This window comes from Canis lupus, chromosome 7 (genome assembly GCF_003254725.2).
Source record: "Canis lupus dingo isolate Sandy chromosome 7, ASM325472v2, whole genome shotgun sequence".
NCBI classification, from domain to species: Eukaryota; Metazoa; Chordata; class Mammalia; order Carnivora; family Canidae; genus Canis; species Canis lupus.
In genome coordinates, this window is record NC_064249.1 from 5,860,246 (window position 1) to 5,871,023 (window position 10,778).

A 10,778-nucleotide genomic window follows, 5' to 3' on the forward strand; every position below is an offset into this window, starting at 1 on the left:
TCTATTTGCATTAGGTTTTAATAAAAGGTAGATTTTATTTTGCAATACTCACCCCTTACTGGTCTGAGTTCTCTCCTCTAGAGCCTTAGGGAATAAATCTACTTCATCTTTCACACTGTTTCCCAGAATGTGAAGATGTTACATCGACCTGAGACCTCTTCTCTCCTCAGTTCCTTCAGCTATCATGACAATTGTGGTCAGACAAGTTGGAGGGAAAAGAGCTATAGTCTTGGCTCTTTAGTTTTTCATTGTCTTACATGTAAAACCTTTATTCAAACCCCCAATGCAATATGACTAAAGCAGTGTACATTAACACTATTGCTTCCTTTTTTCTGGTTTAACTATCAAAATGCAACCGCTTCTGCAGCCTACGTCACATCACCCTGTTGGGATAGAATTAGAGTTAAAATATAAGTGCTATTTCTTCATCGAATCAACTACAGGAAATTTGGAGTCAAGGAAGGAAAATTTCAAATGTCCTGTGGTGTCAAAAAGAAACATTTTCATTTCTTCGGTCAAAGTCATTTAAGATTCCATCTACAGAGTGAGATTTGGCAGATGTTGACACCCTAGTCAAAGCAGTGGCCTATTAGCTTTTGGTGATAAATATGTAACCTGAGTGTGGTGGCTGTTCACTGGCCCTCTGTCCTCACCCCAAAATACGCTCAGACAACAGTATTTTCACTTCATTTATTCCTTCAAAACAAGTCACTTCATACAGCATTTGGTATTTAAAATCACAGACCTCATAAATAAAATCAATTCATCTTAATGACAATGGCAAAATCACATAAGAGTTGTACAAAATGAAGTAAGACATCTCCCAGGTAGCAGCAGTGCATTAACTTTGAAAAAAAAAATGCTGGCAAGTAGACAAAAGAACATTTTTAAAACAAGAAAACACTATCTTAATAAAGAAAAATATGCCAAGAAACAGAACTTCCTTCTGTTCTGCCCTTCCCAACTACTTTTACAAGTCATGTTCTAAGCTCTAAATTTGACAATCTGGGGTTTCCTTCTTGCTTCAGGAATCTCCACCTCTACTACATCAGTACAGGAAATAGAGGACTATTGTCATTCTCTATTCCTTTTGACAAACTTACACATATTTATTTTGCACTTTAAGCTGAATTCAATACTTTAAAGGGAAAAACTACTCTTTGCTATGGAAATTATATTTCCTGTAAACAGCTTGAGTCATGAATGGCACCAAGGTGGACTGGAAACCTGACAAGAATTAGGTGCCCTGGTCCTTTTAAGTAATTCATGGACTACAACTTACTGCATATCCTATACCAGCTCTAAAATCAGGCTCATGTAATCTTCGTAGAAATTCTAAAACTTTCTTAGGTTAACCTGTTACCTACAACTTAGCCAAATCCTATTTTCACATCCATAAGCGCCTTGATGTGGGTATTTTTAAAAGACAAGTATAAAAAGGCATCATAGCAAAATGCTTCTATTTGTGGTTTATACATTAATGACAAGCTTCTCAGTTATGGCCCTGCTACATTCTATGCCAAGAAAAGGGTGAGGAGGGTTAGGAGGACACAAAGGCATTGCTTGAAAAATTTTTTGAAAACTATTATTCATGACTAGGGAATGTATCCATTTGAGGATCTCTTCTGGAGAGATGTATCCATTTGAAGATCTTTCTGTTTATCCCCTTTCCTCTTTAAACTTTTTAAAAGAGTAATCTCCTTTAAATTCATATGGACCAAGACCTAAATCAGCACCCCACAACTCAGTATCAATGTAACAATTTCTTCAAAGCCAAATATTCAAAGCACTGTAAACAAAATGTCAGCTGATTTTCAGAAAAGAAAAAAAAAAATAATAAAACCCTTTCCCCAAATCAGGCAAGTTTTTTTGTCTAAGTTGAATTAGATGTGTTGAAATATTATAACTCTTAGTAAGAGAACATTGTTAGCTAATGAACTAGCTTATTCAAAATCAAGTGTTGCACTTTAGACTTAAAAATGATACTTTTAAGGCTAAAAAAATCAGCTCCCTTAAAATAAGTTTGCTTAGAAATAAATGAAGAGTTTTAAGAATTTAGTCTTTTCCAAGTTGGTATAGCCAACCTTGTGCTACAAGAACAAATTTGAATACTGCACTGCACAATGAATGATAAAGAACAATCACATTACAGAAACAGATAATTTTTGAATGCTAGGGCACAGAGCATGCTCCTAAGTTACTGAAATCAAGTTCCACTGTAATCAAAACACCAGAATGTTGTACCACTGGATACGCTATACACTGATGGCAATTATTGATTAAGAAGAGCTGATTGTTAGCAGGTCAAGAATTATTTTTTAATGCCTTTAACAAGATCCCTAGAGAGGGCTAACATGTAAACTTTTACTTCATATTTTTTTAAAGTGCTGCAAATAATAACAAATGTGTGTCTCAACACATGAAAGAACATAAATCTTAATATATGAAAGTTTTTGGAAGGCCACCTGATCCATAAAGAAAACAATTATTCTGCTAATTTTACATACTCCTCATTCTAACTTTTTCAAAAAAGACATAGAAAAAACTATGTTTAGCTAGGGCAACTTGCAACATATGTTTTAATGCCTACACAGGATAAGAAGAATATGCTAGATAAGCAAGTTAGGCGTGGGCACTTAGGGGCATTTATAGTGAGATAACACATTAATGCGTTCCTGACTATGACTCTGCTGGGGCTTGAACTTTATGGAATAATCAACTGGCATGATTATATTAGTTTTTGCCAATAGGGTCAAGCTGACCAGCAGCCAAACTTTCAAGGGTACCCCTTGACTATGCTAATTTTCATTAATGCGAAATAATCAAGAAATCAACTAGGAATGATTAACTAAGAATGTACCACACTGATGGCCTTATATGGCTATCACATCACAAAATTCCCAGGGATATTAATTTTAACCTCTGAAAACATTCTACCTAGAAGTGCATCTTCACTGCCATATACCAAATCTCTAAATCCAAAGAAGAGTTAAGGGAAAGAAAAAATAAAAGAGGAGTGGGGGACAGGAAAGTGTAATTTTCCTTCACTCAGCCACTAATGTAAACTATCCTTATTTGAATTAAAAAAATATTCTGGTATGGCACTCAAAAACGGAATAAATAGGGAGAAAGGTTTCATTCTGCTCAAGTGCAAATTTAAGAAAAAGTTTTGGATCCTGCTGCAAGTACTAAATCCATAGGCTTTCAAAATTCTGAAGATTAGAATTTACACACATTAATAAACTAATTTCAAGAGTTTCATAAGTGCAATTAAAAAAATCTTTAGATTCTGTGAGGTTTATAAGCTTGAGTTTTAGAAAGAGCACAAGTTTAGGTTTTTTAATCCGCAGGAACTAAATCACATTGCCTGCAAATAATGCATCATCTTGGATTTTCCATGATCAGAACATTCAAGTCCTAGTGCTGAATTTCAGCAACTGATTAATTTAGAACTCATTACTGAGAGCCATTTGACTATCAGTGTCCAGTTGGTGAACGGACATCCTAGATAACAGGTAAAATTGAGTATGATCCCCGGAATATCTGACACTTGCTATAAAAGGAGAAGCTTAAATACGCAAACAAAAACACTTAAAATGTAAATGTTTACTTTTATAAAATACCATGTTCTATTTCTATTTGTTAAATTAATCCAATGTAGATAAAATATACTCAATTTTAAAGTGACAGAAATTTATGTTGGAAAACAGATCAATACATGCCTGGTACATTATAAATTACCCAATAAATATTTGTTGCATGAACAAACTTCTCTAAATTCCAGTAAACAAATGTCAAGTTTGGCTCCTGAAGTACCTAAAGACAGAAAGGCAAGCTTTATGAATAATGATGTGTAAAGCTCAATTTGATGTATGTTACCCCGTGGTATACTCTTAACTTCTAGTTTTAAGTGTAATTATTTTCGGGGGAGGGGTGGGGTGGGGTAGAATAAGGGATAGAAAAATCTTTAGACCAAGAAGACAGCCAGGTACAAAGAGATTTTCAAACACACTCATTTGTACATATTATGATTGCCAAACGTTATCGCAAGTTCACAAGTGCTATTTTTAAGGCTCAGTAAAATAGAAAAACACTTTTAAGTTACAACGATCGGTAACTTATATCTCAAGCAGCTATTCACAAAATAGGTACTCAAGAAATGTCACCTAATGATTTCAAGCATACTTTGGGAATTCTTCCTTAAAGGAACTTGTTCACTGAATTGTTCACATGCTCCTTAATTTTATATGGCCACCTCCACCACGTGAAAGTGCTAAAAGTAAATCTCAATTTTAAAACATTTGCCAAGAAGATATGCTGAAAGAGCCAGAAGTGCTTTAAAGTATACCATCGGTTTTGTAAGTGAGATACTTCATCAAAAAATGAGACCGAGATAACAAAACTTCACAACACTAAGCCTCTTCACATTCTGTGAGATAATACATAACAAATTATAATTTAGCATCCCTGATCTTCAGAAGAATTACGAAAAGAGGTAGAAAACTTTTATCTGGAAGATCTCATGGTGGAGCTAATTTTAGAGGATGTGTCTTGCAGGTTAGCCCACCAAGCAAATGACTACACGTCTATTATTAGGAAGAAGCAGAATTCCAAAAGAGCTGTTAAATAAGGCAAGGATTTAAAAACTGTCGTTATTTTGGAAGTGAAATAAATTCATTCAACATTATTATCCCAACTACTTTAAAACTCTCCGAAAGTCAAAGATTGTAGATGAGCAAAGTGCTAATTTGCAGAAACATTAAATTACTCAAAAGCACATCAGTGGCCAGATAAGGCTGGCATGAAAAAAGGATACTGTTTAGGTAAGCCAAAGATCTCACAAAAACCAAGTCAGAGCACAGCATTATCACTTTAGATGAAGACTTGTTTTTTAGGAGTTGGAGAAAAAGCTGAGAAAAGTTAATCCCTCCAGACAACTCTTTATGTAAAAAAGCAAAAACCAAGCACTCAAATTTCAAGAAACTTCAATTAAAAAATAAATACCCTGCTTAATTTAAAATTTTTATCCAACGTGACAAACATCAATAAATGAGTTGTGTTAAAACACGAGGCCGACGGTCTTTTAAAGCTTTAGTAAGCTGCTCAGGCACCTTTTCCCTCATACATTCTGCTTTTATACACTAGAAATCTTAAATTGGGCACTATCAGTTCCTTAGGTAATATTCTTAAGGAACGCACTCATCCCTGTAAAAATTGCTTGCAATGTACTTATAACTGGTTAAGTACACATTTATAAAGTCTACCAAATTGCAATATAAAATTGATTTTGACAATTCTGAGTGTCTTCATTTGAGGAATCAATTCATAATTTAGAAACAATATTAACTCAGGCAGAGTTTTTAAAAGGATTCAATTACGGAGACACTGTGGTTTATGTCCAGTGGCCTCATGTGAGGCCTTCCGCATTACTCAAAATACGAAGTTGTTTTCTTCTAACAGGTTAATGCTGCTGGGTGCCAGTTTACGGTACTAAGATTCAACTCCTCAGGTTACTGTCGGTAGGTAGCAAGGACCACCGCTTCTGTCACCCCAGCAGAGAAAGGGCATGGATGTATCACCACTGTAGACACACACCTGTAAACTTGCACACTAATTTTAATCTTAACAAGGAATTTCAGTGTCTTAGTGGTTTTAAGTTAAAAAGATGGTTCAAGCATTGTGTCCTTTGTTCTTTAAGGGTTACAAATAGCTTATTGGAAAACCCAGAGCCTTCTGGATCTGTGAGGTAGTAGGCGGCAATCCTCATCATGCATAGATCACACTTCTCCAAAGTTGGTATGGCCTGTCTCCTTGGCATGGTCCCTTGCTTCTGCTTGTCCAGTTAATCCCTTCTGACATACCATGCACCTCAGGGTGAAGCGGTTTACATCAGTAAACTGTCTCTTTCTTCTGGCTTCATCTGCTAATTCCAGTGCTTGTACAAGAACAATATCATCATTAGAGGAGAAAATGGTCAGAGGCGGGGTGTCTGGGTCAGGGAAGTTCCGCTGAAGCGGATCATAGTGAATGCCATCATAAATAAGCAGGACCCTTTTGGTGTATCCTGCATCTTCCCCAAAACGGTCAATTCTTACTGTCTGTGTATCCACTACACAGATTTCACATTGATAAAACTTAGACAGAATTGATATCTCAATAGCTCCTCCCCAGGTGTCATCCCTTTTGATCCAGTCACAGTACTCTTGATTCGTCTTTCCCAGTATTGGCTCGCTATAGAAGTCTGGATCGCTTGCTACGATTTGTGCTATGAGGCGTCTCATCTCAGGGGCGCAAGCAGGATTCAACACTCCTCCTTCCACGACATAGTACACACTGGTAAAGAGGCAAGAGTTGTCTGCTGGGACCACAGTTCTGCTAAGCACGGGCAAAGGTTCCCTGACGTAACTGGGAGCACCATGTTTTGTGAATGTAGGCGACTTTTTGGGCCTGGTTTGGTCTTCTTCCACGATCAGCATGTCGCCTGTTGGAAAATAAAACAAATCCAGAACTGCAGAGAAATCGCAGGTGAGACGGGTTGTTCACTAGCCAAGTGTGCAAATTACACGCAGGAGGAGCTGAAGTAGGAAGAGCCTGGGTGACTAGGGACAGAGAGCACGGCTCTGCAAACAAGCAGGCCAGGGACACTTGGGGTCCGCTCCATCTCCATAAAGATGAAAACAGAACAAAGAGAGAAACACTGGGGGCTGCGTTCCAGTTGAGGGAAGGAGCCCCTGGTTTTACGCTTTCGTATCGGCTTTAAAAAGACCTCTCCGACAACACAATTTCCTTACAGCTTCCTCTGCGTCCTAAGAGCACAAGTCTTCCCAAAAAATGTGTTTACCCCAGACTAGACCACTGCGGGGGGGGGGGGGGGGGGGTCCTCGTTCTTCTCTGAAAGTTAACATCCCTACCATGGGGGGCGGGGGGGGGGGGCGGTGATTGTTTACAAGGATCCTCCAGACAACAGCTGAGAAGCCTTCAATGACCCATGCTGCTAGTCAAGTTTTAGTGATGGACAGAAACAACTGCTACGGTTTCGGATTTGAAAGGGCCTCCCGTGGACGTGTCAAAAGCATACTCCCAACTGAGCGTACCTGTGCAGCTACATATATACGAACGTGACGGCAAAAACCAACCAGGGCAGCAAAAGTGAAAAGTCTCCTGCAGCCTTGGGTCCTGCTAAGCTTCCTTCAGGGACAGAGGGGGAAAGAGCTACCGGGACAGGAAACAGACCTCATTTTATTTTATTAACTTATTATTATTATTATTTTTCAGACTTTTGTGGACACAGAAGGAAAACAAAAGGAATGAGATGTTTTCCAGGTAGGCTAGAAAGCTGAGAGGGGGGGGTGGGCTATGAGGCTCTGGGTTGTCCTATGGGTTGGGCTCACCCTCTCTCCTTCAACCCTATACAGAGTGGAGGAGTTGCCAGCCCCGGCCCCCGTCAGAGTCCTCTGCTCTTCAATTGATCCTTAGCCCCGTCCTCACCCCCCCCCCGTCCTTACCCCCCGCTCCTCACCCCCCATCCTTGGCCCTGCTCCTCACCCCCCCATCCTTACCCCCCGCTCCTCACCCCTCCATCCTTAGCCCTGCTCCTCACCCCCCTTTCCTCATCCCCCTTTCCTCAGCCCGGTCCTCACCCCCCATCCTCAGCCCCGTCCTCACCCCCCATCCTCAGCTCCGGTCCTCACCCCCCCCCATCCTCAGCCCCGTCCTCACCCTCACTCCCCCTCCTCACCCCCCCCTCCGCGATCCTCGCCCCCCGCCCCCGCCTGGCCCGCAGTCCTCCCGCCTCTGCAGACCAGGATCTCTGTCCCCCCCGCACGCCTCTCTCCGTCCTCCCAGGGCTCTCCCCGGCCCCAGGCTCGCCCCCCTCACCGGACTGGATGGGCAGATCCCCTAGAACGGTGTCCTCGTCGCTGAGATCCAGGCCCTCGGGCGGGTACCCCACGAGGATCCGCTGACAGCCCGGCGCGATCCCGGTGATGGCGGCAATCTGGCCCTGGAGCTCCCGCACTCGGGTCCGGCTGGACAAGCCCTGCAACACATGGGTGCCATCCTTGGCCTTGCAGCGGAGCCGCCACATCGTGTGGGTGCAGCTCCGGGCAGCGGCGCGGCCAGCCCGGGTCCCGGCAGCAGGTGGGCAGACGCCGCCGGGGCAACCAGCCGCCCGGGGGACTCCAAAATGGCCACCCTTGGCCGGGCCAGACATCGCGAGAAACCGCCGGGGGCTGCAGTTCTCGCGAGGGTTGGCTGCGGCTCGGGCCTCAGCCCTTTAAGAAGCGCGAACTCTCTTAAAGTGACAAGTCCCTCGGTGCAGCCGACCGCGCGCGAGCCGGAGGATGAAGACTTCGCTGTATACAGGCCAGGTGGCCTTGCTCCCTGTAGAGCGAGTGAGGTGCCCTCTTGCCTTGGCGGCATATATGCTCCAGGAAAGAGGGCGGAGGGAGGGGATCCTGAGTCGGGCACCTCGGCATGTGACCTTGCACTTGGTGAGGTCGGAAACTATTAAAGTGTGTGGCTTGCAAACGACACCTGGAGAGATCCGAGTCATGGTTCAGGACGCAGACGAATGCCAAGAATGGTCAGTGAGTCAGGGACAATCTGACGCTCGTGAGCGGGCCCGCGGCTGCAGCAAACTTTGACTCATCGAGGCCGAGGGAGCCGGACGGCCGGCCCCGCCACCTGCAGGGCGCTGGGACTTGCACCCGTGCCCCGGCCACCCCAGAGAGCGCCCGAGGTCGGCACCTGCGCCCGGGGCACTTGCTCCCTGGGGTGGTGGCCCTAAGAGCAGGAGCGAAGAGGACCGACCTGTGTCATCCGGACTCCAGGCCGTCCTGGGGTCGCGGCCAGGGAGGGGCCTCCACGGCCGCTCGGGTAACCCGAGTCCTCCCCGCATCGGGAGGCGGCGGGGTGGGGGTGGGGGGGGCAGGACCCTTGGCTGTCACGGCCACGCGATAATGCAGGACGCGGTCACCTTTCCAGCGCTGCGCCCCCAGCACCGAGGACCGCGCCCCACGAATAAGCGCTCAGCGAACGCCTGCTGGACGGATGGAGGCGGCCGCGGCGCGCTGCGGAGGAGGCAGCCGCGGAGCCCCCAAGAGGAGATCCTGCCTGAGCTCTTTTTGAAGGATGAGTTTAATCCCCAGGGGAAGGAGGAATAAACACCTCTGAATTCCTTCTTTTTCCAAGAAATCCATAGTCTTTATTTACTTACTTACTTATTCATTCATTCATTCATTCATTCATTTTTGCCTCTCTGAATTTCTTTCTTTTCCAAGAAATCCATAGTCTTTATTTACTTACTTACTTATTCATTCATTCATTCATTCATTCATTTTTGCCTCTCTGAATTTCTTTCTTTTCCAAGAAATCCATAGTCTTTATTTATTTATTTATTTATTTATTTATTTATTTACTTATTTATTTATTTTTGCCTCTGAATTTCTTTCTTTTCCAAGAAATCCATAGTATTTATTTATTTTGGCCTCTCTGGATTTCTTTCTCAAGAAATCCATAGTCCTTATTTATTTATTTTTGCCTCCCTGAATTTCTTTCTTTTCCAAGAAATCCATAGTCCTTACTTATTCACTCATTCATTCATTCATTTTTGCCTCTGAATTTCTTTCTTTTCCAAAAATCCCTAGTCTTTTTGTTTTTTTAATTTATTTATTTATGATAGTCACAGAGAGAGAGAGAGAGGCAGAGACACAGGCAGAGGGAGAAGCAGGCTCCATGCACCGGGAGCCCGACGTGGGATTCGATCCCGGGTCTCCAGGATCGCGCCCTGGGCCAAAGGCAGGCGCCAAACCGCTGCGCCACCCAGGGATCCCCCTAGTCTTTATTTATTTATGTATTATTTATTTTTGCCTCTGAATTTTTCTTTTCCAAGAAATCCATAGTCCTTATTTATTCACTCATTCATTCATTTTTGCCTCTCTGAATTTCTTTCTTTTCCAAGAAATCCATAGTCCATCTTTATTTTTGCCTCTCTGAATTTCTTTCTTTCCCAAGAAATCCATAGTCCTTATTTATTTATTTATTTATTTATTTATTTATTTCTGCCTCCCTGAATTTCTTTCTTTTCCAAGAAATCCATAGTCCTTACCTATTTATGCATGCAGGCACGCACGCACGCAGGGCATCCGGGATCCGAAGCAGCACACCTGCGTACCCTGGGGTTTGGGTTTATCAACAGAATCCAGCATCATCAGAAAAGGCCTGGGGGCAGCTGAAAAGTGCACGCGAAATTCGCAAACTCCCCTCTCTACCCTACAAGCCCCCCCCCCCTCCCTGCCTCTAAGTTTTATGAAAGCTTTTTGCCTTTTTGGACACCTTTCGTGACCCCGTGTCTTAACGTTTGTTTCTGCCGAAGCGGTTTCCCATCTGGTGCTCGGAGGCGGCCGGCGCCGGGGGGCCGCGGGGAGGGGGGCAGAGGACCCGCGGCGCCGCGGACCGCCCGGGAGGCTCCTGCGGGGGCAACCAGAGTGGCCTCGGGGTCCGGCCTACGAGGGCACGCACGCGCCCCACGGCGCCGTCGGCTCAAGCACCTTCCCGAGTCTACGTTGCAGTCCACGGGCGTCCCGAGGTCCCCCCGGGGTCCAGGGAGGAAAGCGTTAACCCCGCAAGGCTTCCCGGTTGCTAAAAAGTCCCAGCCCCTCCCGACGTCTGTTCCGTCCACTCTCGCGAGAGGAGGCCACCCCCCCCCCCTTCCCGCGGCCCGTCTCCCGGGGGGCGGGGCGTCGTCCTGGTCGGCCCCGCCCCCAGCCCTGGGAGTT

General features: G+C 44.2%; 1 protein-coding gene across 2 annotated transcripts; it reads right to left on the minus strand.

Moving 5' to 3' along the window:
- Positions 1-675: 675 nt before the first annotated feature.
- YOD1 (YOD1 deubiquitinase) lies at positions 676-8,917 on the minus strand. Of its 2 annotated transcripts, XM_025429757.3 has the most exons (3): positions 8,812-8,917; positions 7,879-8,038; positions 676-6,481 (listed from the first exon to the last, which is right to left on the minus strand). In XM_025429757.3, exons 1-3 carry the CDS (start codon positions 8,818-8,820, stop codon positions 5,778-5,780), a joined length of 873 nt encoding a protein of 290 aa, XP_025285542.3. In that variant the 5' UTR covers positions 8,821-8,917; the 3' UTR covers positions 676-5,777. The 2 variants fall into 2 exon arrangements, with proteins under 2 accessions (XP_025285542.3, XP_025285541.3); XM_025429756.3 differs by having other exon boundaries at positions 7,879-8,890.
- Between the last annotated feature and the right edge of the window lie 1,861 nt (positions 8,918-10,778).

What these genes read in the sequence shown, in the direction of transcription:
- YOD1 (XM_025429756.3), bottom strand. Translation starts at nt 8,212, where the DNA reads ATGTCTGGCCCGGCCAAGGGTGGCCATTTTGGAGTCCCCCGGGCGGCT. An exon ending in GGATCTGCCCATCCAGTCCG is followed by an intron (nt 6,482 to 7,878) that starts GTGAGGGGGGCG and finishes ATTTTCCAACAG; the next exon opens with GCGACATGCTGATCGTGGAA.